We start from the raw sequence: 18,449 nt of genomic DNA, 5'->3' as shown, positions 1-18,449 counted from the left end.
TATATTCTGAAACTCAAAATCGTTGATTATGATGCAGTATGATGATGGGCCGAAATGTCAAAATGAAAGTCTAATCTTTTGGATTTGTGGAGAATATACTCATCTTCATTAATAGACGGAGTACATCATTTAGTTAAACAGTTGGATGCTTTTGATTATTATATGTAAATTGTAATTTTATCCAATTTGGACAAAATATCATACATACATTTACATATATCATACTCTGGTTAATTACCTTTACCTGAACCAGTTCGATTCAGTACGTACCACATTCAACATGTCAATTATCTAGGGGTGTGCATTCGGGTTTCGGTTCGTTTTTTTACTAAAACCGAACCAAAACCGAAAAACCGAATTTAGTTCAAAATTCAAACCGAACCGAACCCGAAAAACCGAAAACCGAACTTAAAAAACCGACAATAAATTGGAGAATAATAACATAATCTAATAGTACAATACTCCTACTTAATATTTGTAGGAGTATTAAACTGTAAAAGGTTGAAAATTGTTGCATGGACGGTCAATCAACCCCAAAAAAGGTATACAAACACAACGAACGATGAACCAACTAATTTAGCATTGATTAACTTGCAAGAAAAGATTTTTATTTACGAAGTGGGATATTAAATTTGTTGGTATTCGTAGCATTTTATAGATGAAGACAAATTATGGTACTATATCTAAATTTGAGTGCAGTCACTTTCCTTCTACCAATAAAAGAACAAAAAAAGAGGACTAGAAAAAGACCAAGTGGTTTTTTTCTCTTAATTATATTTATGTTCTTCTTAGGGACAAAAGGTGATTCGCTCACCCCAGGCGCCCCCATAACCCGGCCCGACATCGCTATGGAGGGGTTCAAACACGGTACCTCAGCGGCCCATTAGGTGGGAGGAACTTACACTGGTAACCAGCACACAAGGAGCCACCACAGTGGTGAAACTCCCACACTGCGGCTGCCAGCATTCGATCCTGTCTGCTTAGGGACAATCTACCACCCAGGAACCAACTGAGTTAAGCCCGTATTTTTAGATGATGATCCTCATCAACTTAATTACTTACAAAATACTTACAAGCTATAATCTTATTTTGCAAATTATCAACAAGGAGATGGTTTGTTTACCATCGATGTTATTTGTTAAAAAATGTTATAAGTACTATACTAGTAACAAATTAGTTGGTATAACTACAACAAAACAAAAGAACAAAACAACCATAGTTGGTATACCGTAATAACTACAGCAAAACAAAACAAAAAAGCGTGGTTGTTTTGTAGAGTGACATATATAGCGACTATGATAAATTACTTGGTTTGTTTATAAACTTGTACTCCTCCATTCTATTATAAGTGACGCATTTTGCTTTTTGGGATGTTTCATTTTTAAATGACACATTTTTAAATATAATATCACTCTCTCTTATTTATCACGCAACTTCCGGTGCAGTGTGGCAACCATTGTAGGTGGAGGGAGGGGGTGGCGCCAAGAATGGCCCCACTAGAGAAGGGATGGCGCGACACAAGAGGGTCTTCCGTTGCAGCATTCCATTTCACAGCACAATAATAATTTAAATTCAAATAAATAGAGAGTAATTTATACGAGTAGAGCGCAAAAGGTGGAATCATTTATTATATTACTTCCAAAAATTCGACCATCATCTTCACGTGTGTGACAAAATATTAGGAGTATTAGTCATTAGATTGATCATCGTGAGATTTCACACTTACGATTAAAAAGTTGTTACTCCTACTACAATTCACCCACCCGCACAGCCACCTCGGAGGTGGATCATGTCACAATTTATTAGTAACAAAATACTAACTACTTCTATCACACTAACGTGACTCATTTTCCTTTTCAAGACATCTCAGTAAAGTGATATATTTTTTTTAAAATAAAAAATATCATCATCTTTACTTTATTCTTTATCTTAACATTTAATTCATAAAACAGGACTTCATAAATTTTTTTGATGAAAACGAAACAATCTACTTTAGGGTGTATAGTTAGTGCGTTCTAAAACAATTAACTTGAACAAGGTTTAACATTATATTACCCACTCAAAAGAAAACAAAAGGAAAGAACAAACTATGTATTACCATAATGAATTTAGATTAATGACTTTAAATGAAGTGATATCATTTTGTTCCATTGCACTAATATCTAACTATTTTAAATTGACACTATCCTATTCCTATTGTAGTTATTGATCCTTCCAATTCCAAATTTCTCAAAACAATAGTATACTTTTTGCACAATCACATGATTAGTTTATAAATGCTAAAAATACAAGCATAAACAGGTAGAAAGAAAACCATGTTCAAATGTTTGTCAATATTGAGAATATATTTAAATGGGTAGTTTGTAAAAAAAACATGAAATTTACTCAAATTCTTATTAGTCCCGTGACTTCAAATAAATCAGTATGAAAATTATGAAGTTTGGACTATTCATAATTATCTCACGGCAAAAAAAATTTGGTAACATTAAGTGTAATATCACGTTGATGTTTCTTTAACCAAATAAGAATGTGTTCTTTAATTATGAATTGACATCTTGATGATATCATTTAACTCACTAGCGGTGACTTTCACATATAATTGCCCGACTACTATATCATAGTAGTATACAATTTCATAAAAAAACAGTTCGTAGTAGAATAAATTGTGAACAAATCCAAGTTTTACTTTTTTTTTCAAGTTAGAGGACAAACCATAATATACCATTTTTAATATTTTTTGGATAATTTACCCTTCAACCCGATGTGGACACAATAAGCATACTCATATTATATCGTCATATCATCCAAAACTTACGTCAAATGCCGCATTTTCCTGCCTGTCACCTTGTCATCGGTCCCAAGTCCCAACATGCCAACCCACAAAGACCCAAAAAAAATTATTGAATAAAACTATAGAAACTAAAATTAATAGTGGTCCGATATATCAAAACGTAAAAATAGGGATCAGTATAACTAGGGGTTAATAAATTTAACCATTAGGCCTAGTCCAAAATTCTATAGTAAAAATATGCCGTCACAGAATTCTAGTAAAACAGAAGCAAAGATAGAGGATGATGATTTTGCAGTGAATTAAATGTCATACAACTAACCCATCCATTTTATTATGTAAAACTCCCTAGCTTCGTTCGCGAAAAATAATCCTATTTGTGGACGATAAAATTTTAAATCACAGTTGATAAAATATGAGAGAAAAAAAAGTATGTAGAGAATGAGGAGAGAAAAAATGGTGAGAATGTTTTTCATAAATAGAAATGGCACTAATTTTGGTGGACGAATCAAGATCACAAAAAGAGAATAATTTTCGGAATAAAAACCATGAAAAACAGAATGTGACGCGAATTGATTTAAGTGAATTACTACATGAGGTAAACAGAAAAACATCAACGAAGTGGGGAATGCAGGTAGGAAGAAGGACAAGCAAGTAGAAAAGCTAAAATTAAATTCATGTCTTGATAGGAAGGAATCATGGATGGCCCTTTGTGGTCCTATGCCCTAAATGTCAAAATATTATCTTTCATACACCAGACAAAATCCATAAACATATTTTATTTTTATCAAACCTTTACAATCATATGTACATTTTATCTATTTGCTATATAATATTCCGCTTGGGTTTCGAATATATGCCCTAGGATCATCAAATTTTTGGCAATTGTTTAGTACTCATCCCTACCGCCTTAATTGAGGTGTTTTGGCACATAGATTAAATCAAGAAAGAGCGTGTAGTGAATTATGTATAGATTATAAAGTATAAGACGGTGTTAAATGATATGGAGTAGGATAAAATTAGGATTTCAAATCAACATATCTGGATTAACAACTAATCATTAAACTATGTGATGAACAGCAACCCTTCAAAGGGTGGGGTATATAGCTACGTTATGAGAGGAGTACATATAACGAGAGTTAGGCGGAGATCTCCCTACGCCTAGGTAATGCTAAATTAATAATGATAGCTCAAGCTCAAGCTCGAATATATCTGGACAGACACAACCTAGCTTCTCTTTCTTAAATGCAACATGGAAATCAAAACTCAAAAGGGTTAATTTGCATGTAAAATCATAAAATTTGACCAAATTCTGATTTGTTCTGCACCTTTCAAAATTTGAATGGCAAATTCAATGTTAAGTTGGTGCACACGTGTTAAATTTGATGATGTCGATAAATAGCGACAATGCATGCGACTAAACGACGTCATTTTGAGCCTAAGAAACTAAAAGTGTAAAGAATAAAATAAAACAAATTTGGTCAAATGAGACAATTGAGAAATTTTGAAACTTTATGATATATCATTCAAATTTTGAAAGGTGCATTACAAGCCAAAAATTTGGCCAAAATTTGTAATATATAGAGAATTGACCCAACTACTGATCAAATAAGCAATAGCTTATAATTTTTGCTGTGGTTAGTGTTAATGAGCATACAAATACACGAATTCATAAGAATCAGTGTATGATTTACTTTCTGATTATTCATATACTTGCTAGCTAGAATGAAACCTTTCCAGTAAACGTTATTATAAATTATTAAATCCGATGAAACAAAGTTTTAGTTAAGAGTGAAGGGATCAAGGGAACACAATACTATTTGTCTTGGCCATTTAACTCTAAAAGACAGTGGCTAGAGAATTGGTTGAATCGAATGATATTATAAGACAGGCTCTCTCAAAGTTAGATTCTTGTGTTAAACTTTGTCCAATGGTCCAAGAAAGTGGTTAGAAGTTTTAGCAGACTTTGAGAAAGGATAGGCATATATAAATGACTGTATGATTAATGTGAGGAAAGGAAGAATCAAATAATGGTGATGGATGGTTGGTAGAAGGGGGCACTCTACCAACCATATAGACGTCAATGAATAACCAATTCATTCAATCGGTGACTAGTCAAATTTGAGATAATTTGTATGTACATTTAAGACTAAGATTTTCAGATGATAATCCTTCTCAAGCAATGTGAAACGGCCTTATTTTCTCCACAAGTATGGAAATATGATCTCATTCAATTAATTTGGTCGTCTCAACAAATGTCAGACTGTACTTAAACTAACTAAAATTTATGTCTCACTTTAAATGAAATAAAAATAGAGGCTTCGAAGAAATTCCATAAGATTTTGTTTGCCTTAGACTTAGATGATTCAAGAGTTGAACAAATTGTGGCTAGCCTGCATTTATGAGGAGATTTTCCAATTATTTAATAAATCCAAAATCTAGTGGTCAATGGTCAACAGGTCAAGTAATTATTAACCTCAGTAATCAGTATAATCTACATTGTTCAAGCATTATTAACTATCTAACTTAACATATCGGAGGTCGTTCTAAACTTCTAATATTGAGTAGTTTCAAGCTTTATAGGTTGAAAAACTAAGATTTGGAGAGAGAAAAAATGATGGAAGTGGAAGAATGTGAAAAAAAATGACAAAATAGTGTTGGAGTTGGACTAATGTTCGTCTGTAATAAATTGAGTTATCCAATGTTAAGAACTTCATTTATAACTTATTGTTGCTTTCAGATTAGCAGCTGGCTAGAGTGATGGTGCATGTGCTAAGGTTAATGACAGTGCCTCTAGGAAACTCCGTCCTTTGTAGAGGTGCTGTAATGATTTAAGTGAAGGGTGAAAAACACCTTTCAAAATAAATAGATGCTAATGGATAATAACTTGATAAATCTCATTGCAGCTGAAGTAAGTGAGCACAATGCACATACCACTACTGGTGCAGCCAGAGCCTCAGGATTGCTGTAAAAGACTGATGTCTCCATTATCATAAAGCAGATCTATAACATCCATTCAAGCTTCAAAACTGCCCTGAGTAACTGAGTTAACCCAAAAAAACAAAATTCAATAATTAGGATTTACACTTCAGTTTAAAATACAGTTTCAAACAGCAGAGACAGAAAGAACTCCATGTTGGTCAGAAAGCTTACTTGAATTGAACAAGAAGCTCTTAAACTGAAGTAAAAGAAATGTTTGACATGCCAATCCCAAATTGCAGAACCTTAAAGAAATTTTATTACTGTGGAGCACAAATAGAGTCAGTAAGGACTAGCACATCATACAATTACCTGCATCAAAACCATCTCCTTGTAGATTTCTTGGCAACTATCATGCTTAATAGAAAATGGAGCAGGATATCACATACATTAATGAAACAACGATCCAACGGATTTCAACACATCAATGGTCGTGTAAGGTTGGGTCCTTGATAAACTTGTCTCCCAAGGATTTGAAATTTATAACAGATAGGGAAGGAGAATCATGTATCTGACAATAATAATCAGGTTAAAAAAGAAAAAAAGATGGATGTAGATCAATTTACCAACTTGGTTTGATATCCATAATGAAACAAGAGCAAATAACTGCTAGCTACATTCTCCAATCGGATGTAGAAGCCAGTTTTTTGTGACCTTGCTATCATTAAGTCTTTAAATAGACTCTAGATTTGCATTTTGATTGTGATTAAGCTTACTGTTCACTTTAGCATATGCTCTCTTTAAAATTAATTGGTGAGTGATCAGTACAAGGCATAATGAAAACTTCTAAAACAGCAAAACCTGACTAGCCCAAAAAAATTATACAGGATTGAATCTCCTTCTCCTAATTACCTACTGGAATAGCCAATGAACAAATATTAAGCAGGTTAGATGAAACAAAAGGAGAAGAAAATTGATGATTTGTCAAGAGTAACTGAAGATTTGTGAAGATTTGTCACGAGTAACTGAATGAACAACAAGGCTCTATTAAAGCATGAAGGCTGCAAGTGAATAAACTAGTCAGAGTCTAAATGAATGCTTTTAGTGTCGTTAGCACTGTGGAACATAAAACTATATCTCAAGATCTCAGCCATGCACCACTGCACAAAAATATTTTAACAGAATGAACAATCTGCATAACTACTAGATGAAAGGACAACTTCCAAGAGATGCCTTCACATTTCTCGTCAAAGTTCAAACAAAAATTATGGAAAACAAACATACTTTCTTGTAAAATCTAAGATAAAAGCAATTTGTGTGAGGCATACATGGATAACAAAAATAGTAGCAAGAACTAAGAATCCTCAAGATCAACATTGCAGTGATTCAACTTTGAGGTTCTTCTGGTGTATGAGAAACACTGTTGATATATCGACAAATGCTAATCATTCACAGCCACAGGGTAAGTAGTGTGTTTAATCTGTTCGTTAAACAAGATTTTAACAGTAAATGAACAGAATCATACACAACAATAGATCGTTGATGCTCCGCGTTCCGTCATATTACAAGCAGAAAACCTTAACACAAACACCAGAAATGCTATTTAATCACATAACATACTCAATCGGGAAAAAAGTACTACTAGTAATTAAAAGAAAATTAGAATTTCCTGCATAAGCATACTCATCAGTAATCCCCGAAGCATTTAGCTACAGATTTCGCAATGAAATACTAATAAAAATTCGGATAGATGCAAATGAGTTACTCGGAGAGAGTATGATAAAAGCGATCGGCGAAGAGCGACATCGCCGATTACTTGGCTATTGGAAAACGTCCAGCAAATTATTCCAAACACAACAGTGAATAACTGGAGAAAATCAAACGGAAGCCTAAAATCCATGCTGAATGCTCCATTTTTTAAGGGAAAAAAAATCAAAATGCACAGGAAAGCTAGCAGATCTAAGCAGATCGAATGGGGAACTTGATCACTCGAGATCGCAGGCATAGGCATCGAGCTTTCTTCATGGCGCCACTGCTCTGTTCTGCCTCAGAGAATGTGGTGAAAGCGCCCTCTTCAAACGCTTTTTGTTGGAGGGAATAAGAGCATCCACCGTGGTCGGCGGACAAGCCATAGCCCAACAATGCCACATCATCGACACTAAATTTCTCTTAGCAATCAGCTGCAATAGCCCAGCCACAACCATACCACATCATCAGCACTAAAAACAAATAATTAACAATCACACAAAATACGGAATTAAATTCACGCCACATATATGCGAAAATTCAACAATTTTATTTAAATTAAAAAGGTACATAATTTAACAAAATTACATAATAAAAAAATTACATAATTTAACAAAATTACATAATTAAAAAAACCTATCTTCGTACAGTCCTCCGTGCCCACAACTCTTCAATTAAATCATTTTGGAGTCGAATATCAGCATCCACTTGGCGCATGTCGGCATGTGCCTGGAGGCGGCCGGCTTCATCGTGAGGTACCCCGCTTCGTACGTTGGGGGCGGCCGCGCCGTGGCTTGGACCGACTTCATTATCGTTGTTGGCTCAACTAGTCAGTTGTACACCTTCATCTTCGACAATCATGTTGTGCATGATAATACAGACGTACATTATATCAGCAATGCAGTCGACATGCCACAAACGCGTTGGATCCCTATCTGCCGCCCATCGAGACTGGAGCACACCAAATGCGCGCTCCACGTCCTTGCGCGCCGACTCCTGTCGTGCCGCAAAGTAGGCCTTCCTCTCATCTGATGCGCATCAGATCGTCTTCACAAAGACGGGCCACCTAAGGTATATCTCCGTCTAACTTTAAACTGACGTGGTTATTGATAAATCTATGTGGATATGTAGGAGTGTTGGTAAAATAGCTTCGTTTTCGTTTTATGAGATGGCTTTAAAAGAGTATTATTTCAAGTAGTTTGATTCGTAATTATCCAAATAAGTCCATTGAAGATGAAAGTTTAGCCTGCCTGAGTTGCATCGATTCATTTTCATGCAAATAGGCCAAAGATTGCAGATAAATGGACCTATAACCTATTAACAAAGAGAAGAGCCCATGAAAAATAAATAATCCAATATCTTCTTCTTAAAAAAAAAATAAAAATAACTCCTATATGAGGGATAAATTCATATACTATAGATATGAGAAAATTACAACTGATGTAAAGAGGGCTTGAACTCAGCACCTTATGCAATAATATCTAAGCTCCTTGCCGCTAGGACAAAGGCTCTGGACTAAAAAACCGACCTGCCGGACCAATATCACATAGTAGTATATTGGACGGAATCTCTCAAATTCATGAAAAATGTTGATCAATATTAAATAGTCTGAATAAATAAATGAAAGTGTTGTATTAAGTAGTTTTGATTTTTTTTTCTTCTACACGATTCAAATAGTTTGTCTTTGTTTAAGCGTTAGACTTAGTAATAGTAAGTTTTATTCTTTTTTTGAACTCTCACTTAAATTTCACAATTCTTAAATCAATTTATTTTTTAAACTTCTTAGTTCGAGCTCGTGTGACTATGATTGGCTCTTTAAAACTCGACACTTGCATCACTTTAAGCCACAAGGTCAAAGTCAAAACCATCCGCGCACCCCAAATTTGAATAAAATGTAGCAATTTAATTATGTTATAGAAAACGCTAGAAAAAAGAGGACATGACTCAATCAACACAGAGAAAATGAACCTCTTTAATGATTTACTAACTAATAAAACTGGAAAAAAAAGGTTTGACTTTGAATTATTGGTCCCAAAACAATTACGTACTCTAATTGTATTTGTTTTAGCCCGTTATAATTAAATTAGTAAACATTAATGCCAATATAACAAATATTCTCTTGCCCACAAAGATTGGTTCCATTTTTATTTTGGTAGATTTTTTAAGTAGCCTCATTTTTAATCACGAAAATTAATACACCACATTTTCTATTTCTCTTTCTCCTTTCACATATAATTTTCATTTTCTATCTTGTAGTAGTATTTTACTAATTGCGTATTTAAATATGTGTCGTCTACAAGTGAGACTAATTTTGTTGTTCATCTTTCCTATTTTGCACGAGTTTTTCATTTTCTATCATATTTTACCGATTGTACAATTAAAATATGTGTCGTTTTTAAGTGAATGCAAAAATTTCTTAGACTAGATTGTATTTTTACCTGCTCACCCATTTTATATGTGGTTTGAGCCTTTACTTTATCAGAAAAAACTAAGAATTTATTTGCAACTCTCAAGCGGAATTGAATATTTATTGGGGAATGTAAATTTAGGGTAAATTGATCTTCAACCCTTCAAACACGCAAAACGAACATAGAAAACGAAGTAATAATATCTTGACTTTTTCTTTGTAGCAAGATTTTATTTATTCCCCCAATCCTTCTTATTTTATCAACTGTATAATGTATATAAATTGCAGCGATCCCATATAAGAACCTCAGTTTTTTAACAAGTTGGTTTAATTAATTAGAGAAAATTTAAGTTTGGAGAGATGATGAAATTGGCGAGGAACATAGTGATTCTTGTCATACTCATATTGCTTGGTTTTTCAGAAGCAAGATCAATTGCATTTTCAGGTATCATCATCATCATCATCATCATCATCATCATCATCTTCTTTATCTAAATTTAATCCAGGCTCGTGTGTGTGTGTGAGAGAGAGAGAGAGAGAGAATCACAAACTTTAATATATATATTTTTAGGATAATTCATTTGAATTTGTCTTATCATTGTTAAAATTGAAATTGATGCCATAAAATCAAATGTGACGTGGTAACAAGATTGCATTGTTTTAATGATGATGTTTTAATCAACACCCGATATAATGACATTATTTTGCACAGAGTAATGTCCTTTTGTTGTCGCATATTCCCATTTGATGTTGCAAATTAGTTTGATTTTGGTGATATATAGTAGAACAACTGTGAAAATTTTAAAAATATGATTATAAATTCTAATTTCTGGATTGACTAGAAGTTAACAACAAAATTGCTATTCAAATGGCAATAATCTCTTATTTTTATTTAAGTATCGAATGTTGATTCTCAACTTTTAGAACTTCAATTGTAATTTCAATATTAGTATTGAATATCGAATTAGGTCGATTCTTAAATTTTAGAGCTTTACCGGTAATTTTATAAATGATGTTTTCTTTGTGATGTTTTAAATTAACTAATCGACAGTCATTTGAATCGAAATTAAATTTTTTTTTTGGTAAATGAAATTTAAAAATTCTATTTGTTATAATTAATTTGATGTATTTCCAGAGCTGGTGTCCGTTGATGCAGCTTCCCGGGATCCAACACCACCGCCGCCGCCGCCGGCATATGCACCGTCGCCTCATACATGATTAATTAGATTATGACTAATGGAGTGTATCTGATGAGAGTATATTTTTATATAAAGAGAAATAATCTTATGGTTGCCTCAATTTAAATTCCAAAACGTTAATATTAAGTGTTTTATTTTTATTTTTTCCTCCATAATTTTCTAATTATTTGTTAAGACTGAGTGGCCTACATTAATTTATTGGGAAATGCTATGTGGCCACATTATGGCTGGCCATAAAATGACATTTCAGTAAAATTTAGATGTTATAGCTCAAATAGGTCATTTAATGCTCCAATACCTTTACACTATTACCCTTTCTATTTAATTGTAATTGTTTTCCAATTTAATTTCCTTAATCCGATATTTACATTTCTTTTTTTAATTTTTTAATTTTTTAATTTTTTATTTTCAGTCATTTATTTTTAAACAATTTTTTAGTCTATGATTAAGTTTTTATCTTTCGCTAAATGTTTTTCTATTAATCATATTAAATTGAAATCAATAATAACTAAGTTGTATGGTGCATTATAATATAATTTTAAAAATAAACATACTAATTATTTTTATATACTATGATATAGTTGTGTTTACATAATTATATTTTTCTCTTTTATTTTGAATGTTAGGTTCTAACATAAATGTTATTTTATAAATAATAAAATCTTAAAATAGAAAAAAAAACTAAAACATGAAAATTCCCATCCCCAGTAAGTTTCTGCCATGTCCCACTGTCTTAAAAAAAAATAAAAATAACCCCCCGGTGCATTATTTCTTTTTTAGTCCGTCCCATAAAAAATATGTATTTTTTAATTTTGAAAACTCTTTTATCTTTATTGAGATGTGACTCATTCTCGACTAACAAGTAACAATACTTTAATTATTTTTTCTGTTTTCCTCTCTCTCTTTTTTCTTTCTTCCTTTCTCTTATTTTACCAACTGTGCATTAAAACGCATGCCCAACCAAAAGTACATATTTTCATTGGACGGAGGGAGTACTAAAACATTTTTAAAATAATTAATAATATCAAAATGTAACCTTATCTTAGTACATAATTGTTTATGTATTTATATACTTTCCAATTATAAGTTGTGATATAATATAATAATAGCAATAAATATTATTACTGTTAATATAGAATATAATACTATGTGCTACTCCATTACTACATTAACTTAATATAACTACTATTAGTCCATTTACTTTGTAGACGTTAGCAATAATGACGATGATAGTATAAATCAATCAGTCAATCACCTACATTTCAAAATGAGCTAGTCAATGATTGATGATGGAATTACTTCTGAATTATGATTATTAAGATTAAGTTTATAAATGATTACTACTCCCTCCGTCCCCAAAAAAATACATGGGTTATACTTATATTTGCATAAAAAGATATTGAGTTCATGCAATAATAAAAAATTAATATTTTTTTATATGGAATCAAACTATAATATGGTTAATAATTAAAATTTAACAAAAAAAAAGAAAATGAAACCGATGCATTTACGAACTACGGAGTATAATAAATTAAAAATATAAAAAAATATTCAACTATATGGGTTATACTTATATTTGTATAAAAGATATTAGGAGTTGTATATTTCAAGTAAAATGGCACAATAGTCTCAACATGTTTACTCTTTTTGAGGTGCGTTGATTTTGTTGAATTAGCATTAATCATACAAATATTTATTAATATTTTAAATTTATGGCTAGCCATATTACGGCCATTTAGCATCACCCTAATTTATTACTCGTGCATACTGTTATTAATGCACAAATTTTTTTTGCCTTGATGGAGTATACTATTTTTTTTATTCACAAAGACTTGTTGCGTGCAAAATTCTCAATTGATAACTTTATGATTATAAGCTTCAATACAATATTTCATTAGCTGTCATTTTTGATCGTCGATCAGCGTATAATCATGCGTGCATACCATAGTGTTTTGCTCATATTTAATTTATAGATCATAGACATGTGAGCAACTATCTTTAAATAATTATTATAAACTTTGACGAAATCAATTTCTGAAGATTCTTCCGGCCCAGGCCGGTCCCGGGTTCCGGCCTGGCGGGCGATGGAGCTTCCGGTTGGAGGAGGTTCGGGGCGCTACTGTTCACCAATTTCTGAATTTTTACAGTTCGGAAGAGGAAGAAGAGGGAGGGGGAGAGGAAGAACAGGGAGGAAGATGAAGAAGAAGGAGAGGGAGAGGGAGATGGGCGACATCAATTTTCTAATTTTTGCATTTTTTTGCATTTTTTTGCATTTTTTTATATTATAATTTTTAGTTTTTTAGTTTATAATTTATTATTTTTGAATTAAGAATGAATTTCTCGTGTTATAATTGTTCAACGTTTTCAATTTTTACACGTAAAATAGGTCGAAGTTGTGAATAATGTCATTTATTAGTTGCGGCCCGGGTTATGGCCTGCAGGGTTAGAGCAGTTGGGGTCTGGGCCGCAACTGTAGAGGAATTATGACTTGGAGGGGACTTGGGGCCTGAAAACGGGCCGGGTTTAATGATGCTCTAACTTACCAACTTATTTTAGTTTTTTGGGCTCAATAATGAAATTCGATAAGGAGAATCTCTATGATACTTTACACGACATTTAACATCTTTTATACACCACCTATCACATATTGCTTTCAATCAGTCATACTTTATCCATTTATAAAGTGTTGTGGATAGACTTTACTATTTAAATAGGTGTCATTCGGTTGTTATGACTACTTATTACATTATAATCCATTTAAGATTCATTGTAATATTATTTTAGTGGGAAATGTGTGGCTCTGACGAATGCATATAACATGATTATCCATCTAGATTAAGTTGTGAGATTCAATATCATAAACCAAACACAATACATATTTAATCATGAGATATAATATTGCAATCCGAACATCCCGAACGTTAATACATCTTATTATTATTCATCTAAACCACAAAAAAATTATATGTGAATGTGCACCAATTGAGAATTTGATCAAAGTTAGTAATTTTACGTGTAATTAATCCAAAACAAATTAATGATACTACTTAGTTAAGGGGGTAGGTCAACGAACCCTATAGTTAGAATAGTTCCATGTTGTTTCTTCGCCTTTGTACAATAATTAGTCCTTTCTTTACATGTTCTAATCATACTTTAGTTATAAGTATATCACTTATCATTTATAACTAAAGTATATCATTTCTATAAAAATCTATAAGTTTCATCCTAAAATTAATTGGTGATAGAAGGGGAGTCTCATGAGATTTATATAATTAATTAAATTCTTTATATAGACAGATATTATTATATTTATTTTTATATTTCACGAATTCCAATCTTCCATGATTATGTCGATCCAAACAAATGCCTGTCATTTTCCAATAATATATTACTACCATGTCGATCCAAACAAATGCCTGTCATTTTCCAATAATATTACTACCTACCAGTCTGAATAGTTTGACCTTGAGACATGAGAGTTGGAACCTTCCATAGCCTTTCTTTCTATGATAATCTTTTTTAAATAGCGAAATCCGCCATTGTAGACCTTCATCTCTTCCACGCCTCCAATTTTGTAGGCATTCATTCATTTTGTCTCTACCTATAAATTCTCCCTGATCTCTTTATATATATATATATTGATAAAGCTACTGCATTAAATCGTGAATTAATTATACTCTCTCCGATTCATTTTAAGTGACACATTAATTAAGATAAAATGGCAGCGATTCCATCGGTGAATCTCGCCGGAGTGGAGAAGGAGATGCCGGTGATCGGCATGGGAACGGCGTCGTTCCCGGCCGCGGACCTTGAGACGACGAAGGCGGCCGTGCTGGAGGCGATCAAGGCCGGGTACCGCCACTTCGACACGGCGTTCGCCTACGGATCTGAGAAGGCACTTGGCGAGGCTGTGGCCGAGGCCCTGCGCCTCGGCCTTGTGGAGTCGCGGAGCGACCTCTTCATCACCACTAAGCTGTGGGCCAGCTTCGCGGGCCCCGGCCAGATCGTGCCTGCTTGCAAAATGAGCCTGCAGTAAGACCCTATTTCCTCTGTTGACTTGTACAGTGATTTCAGTTGTGTTGTGTCAGTTACTTTTTATGTTTGGGCTCAGCTATAGAATAAAGTTTTAGCTCGTAGCTGGAGATTCAATCTGATACTATGATAGTATATCTTGTAGTGTCAGTTTGCAAAAGAGCCAAGTAAGGGTCCTTTCCTTTTGACTTATATAGTCTCGATTTATAGAAATTCATGGGTTCCATCCTTTTTAGATCGGTTGGATCACTGGCCTAAATTTTCAGTCCAGTTATACTGCTCGGTCAATCATTTTTTTCGGTTTCAGCCCAGATATACTGCTGGGTCAGTTAAATATGACCCACCATCCTAAAACCAATTTTTTTTTGATCGGTTGGACCACTGACCCAAATTTTCAGTCCAGTTATACTACTGGGTCAGTCATTTTTTCGGTTTCAGCCCAGATATACTGTTGTTTTTGATCGGTTGGACCACTGACCCAAATTTTCAGTCCAGTTATACTACTGGGTCAGTCATTTTTTCAGTTTCAGCCCAGATATACTGCTGGGTCAGTCATTTTTTCGGTTTCAGCCCAGATATACTGCTGGGTCAGTTAACCTAAAACCAATTGGTGATAGGAAGATAGGCCCACGAGACTTATATAGTAGATTAAGCTCTTTGTGTACAACCGATGAGGGATATTTTTATATTCATTTTATATTTCAATTGCCAACATCGGTTATATTGTTGTGTCATATGAAGTTGAGTCCGCTTGTAAAATGTGCATGTATTGCGATCGGGTTTTCCTTCTGACTTAAATAATGGTTCATTATGCTTTGGCACAACTATATTGCTTGATCAGTTAAAATTTCAACTGATAATCAATGATCCGATCTGAAGATATCATGATAGTAGACATTGAAACTAATTGATGATAAGCAACGATCCGATTTGATATCAATATTCTCTTTATATATATTGATGTGTGATGTTTATTTGTTTTATTAGGAATTTGAAACTTGAGTATGTGGATATGTACCTGATCCATTGGCCGGTGAGGATGACGGAGATGGTGTGGAAAACTCCGGTGCCGGAGGAATTGGTTCAGGCTTTGGATATGAAGGTGGTGTGGGAAGGCATGGAGGAATGCGTCAATTTGGGGCTAACAAAGGGAATCGGTGTTAGTAATTTCTCATGCAATTTGCTTGACCACCTCATCTCCATTGCCAAAATCCCTCCTGCGATCAACCAAGTCACTCTCTCTCTCTCTCATACCATTTTTAAAAAAAATAAGAAAATTTAAATGAAAAAAGTATTAGTATTATTTTTATGTATTATTTATATAATGAAACATGAGTGAATTGAATATAAATTTAAATTCATCTAATTTTATATTTAAATTAAATTATAGTATTTGGAATTTAAAATAGTTGTTCGTTGAGTATTTTCAAACATACATATAGTATAAACGCCGCACACACAATTTACTTAATTTGACAAACAAATTAGTATTTTATAATTACATATTCTACAACTTCAAGTCCCAAATCCATTATACCAAACGCACATTAATTTTTGTTATTTGTGATATGTTGATTAGGTGGAGCTGAACCCATTTTGGCAACAAAAGAAACTGAGGGAATTCTGCAAGGAAAAAGGCATTCATATCACAGCCTACTCTCCTCTTGGTGCAAACAACACAAAATGGGGAGATAATAGAATATTGGGAAATGATGTTTTAGCAGATATTGCTACAGCCATGGGAAAAACCACAGCTCAGGTACTTCACACTTCCAATCTTAATTTTTCTATTCAATAATAATAATAATAATAATAATAATAATAATAATAATAATAATAATAATAATAATAATAATAATAATAATAATAATAATAGTATTACTTTAGAGCATTTTGTTGAGTATGGATATGAAAGGAACTTAATTAATCCCGACAGAGTGATCCAACTTGCCCGCTACCCGAGGTTATCGTACAGTTATATTTTAGGCCCAATTCGAATCCTGCCTTGACTAGAATTATGTTTCACTATTTTTGTCTATAAATAAATGTTACTCCATTTGGTTGCATCGTGTATCTGAAAGTTATAGTGAAAAATAATTGGTTTGGTATTGCATAGATGCAGATACACATCGTATCGAATTGTGTAAAGAATTTCTTGTGTTTCGTATTTAATATCCGTGATCATATACTTCCTCCGTCCCATATTACTTGAGGCGTTTCTTTTCGTCACGAGATTTAAGAAAATTGTATTTAGTGAATTAAATAAAGTAGAGGAGGTAATAAAGTAAGAGAAAGAAGAGAGAGTAAAGTAAAAGAAAGAATAAATTAAGTGTGATTAGATATTTTGTTTTTAGCCAAAAAGAGGAATGACCCAAGTAACTTGGGACAATCCAAAAAGAAATACGATCCAAGTAAGTTGGGACGGAGGGAGTATGTGCTAATTTCCCGACATTTGACAGGTGGCGTTGAGGTGGGTGTACGAGCAAGGAGTGAGCATAGCAAGCAAGAGCTTTAACAAAGAGAGGATGAGACAAAATCTTGAAATATTTGATTGGTGTCTGAGTGATGAAGACTTGGACAAAATTAGCCAACTCCCACAAACCAAAGGGGTCACTTTGGCTGCTGCTTTGGGACCCCATCCTCTTGTTTTGGAGATAGATGCATCACTTTAGATTTTAGTTTCTTTATAAACAAACCACATACAAACACTTCTCTTTTGCAATTCCCTACACATTTCTATCCAATAAAATTATTTTCCATTTACACATCTATTTGATTGTAAAATGATGTTTTTAGTTGAGCACCATAATCATGTGTCAACCTCAATTGATTTCACAATTAAGATTGCTTTGAAATTTGGGTAGGTTTATGTCTCAAGTGGCCCGGGCCAGGTTCGGTGAGGCCCGATGGGGTTCGAAACCCTTTGTATGAAGTGGGCCGAGCTGTGCTGAGTTTGAAAATGTTTTAGTTTCCATAATTAGAAGTATAAGGATTAGAGCTAGAGTAAACTTGACCTAGCAAGATCAATTATTTATGGTGTTATGATTTCATTATTTTCAAGACAGGATGGTTGATGAAGCTTGTTAGTTAGTTGGGCCTTTGTTGGCCCGAATTTCTAATGGACTTGGGCCGGAGCCCGTCCTAGGTTTATTTAGAGGTTCAGTTCAGTTGAACCACATACTACACCCGATAAGCCGACCTTGTTGTTTCTAAGGTGGTGGCCCGACTCATACTAGATCGATTCAGTCCATTTGACAACTCTAATATCTCATAATTTGATATTGTGATCACCAAATTTACAAGATACTTCTATTTATACTTTGAAATTCCAATTTTTTAACTTTGAAGTGATAGACAT

The 18,449-nt window shown here is 33.4% G+C and overlaps 1 protein-coding gene and 1 long non-coding RNA gene across 6 annotated transcripts; one reads left to right on the top strand and one right to left on the bottom strand.

Annotated features, from left to right (window-relative positions):
• Positions 1 to 1,329: 1,329 nt before the first annotated feature.
• Positions 1,330 to 7,831, bottom strand: LOC121806705. Of its 4 annotated transcripts, none has more exons than XR_006051702.1 (3): positions 5,942 to 7,831; positions 5,723 to 5,830; positions 1,330 to 2,844 (listed from the first exon to the last, which is right to left on the bottom strand). It is a non-coding gene; the product is annotated as an uncharacterized LOC121806705 (long non-coding RNA). The 4 variants fall into 4 exon arrangements; XR_006051703.1 differs by lacking the exon at positions 1,330 to 2,844 and adding an exon at positions 2,852 to 5,181; XR_006051701.1 differs by lacking the exon at positions 1,330 to 2,844 and adding an exon at positions 5,401 to 5,609.
• A 6,770-nt stretch (positions 7,832 to 14,601) lies between these two features.
• LOC121807646 (D-galacturonate reductase-like) lies at positions 14,602 to 17,858 on the top strand. Of its 2 annotated transcripts, none has more exons than XM_042207922.1 (4): positions 14,602 to 15,091; positions 16,079 to 16,250; positions 16,671 to 16,850; positions 17,551 to 17,858. In XM_042207922.1, exons 1-4 carry the CDS (start codon positions 14,778 to 14,780, stop codon positions 17,761 to 17,763), a joined length of 879 nt encoding a protein of 292 aa, XP_042063856.1. In that variant the 5' UTR covers positions 14,602 to 14,777; the 3' UTR covers positions 17,764 to 17,858. The 2 variants fall into 2 exon arrangements, with proteins under 2 accessions (XP_042063856.1, XP_042063854.1); XM_042207920.1 differs by having other exon boundaries at positions 14,603 to 15,091; positions 16,079 to 16,322.
• Positions 17,859 to 18,449: the final 591 nt, after the last annotated feature.

This window comes from Salvia splendens, chromosome 6 (assembly GCF_004379255.2).
Source record: "Salvia splendens isolate huo1 chromosome 6, SspV2, whole genome shotgun sequence".
In the NCBI taxonomy this organism is placed as follows: Eukaryota; Viridiplantae; Streptophyta; class Magnoliopsida; order Lamiales; family Lamiaceae; genus Salvia; species Salvia splendens.
The sequence above is the reverse complement of the archived record's forward strand: the minus strand, read 5'-3'. Positions and strand labels throughout refer to the sequence as shown.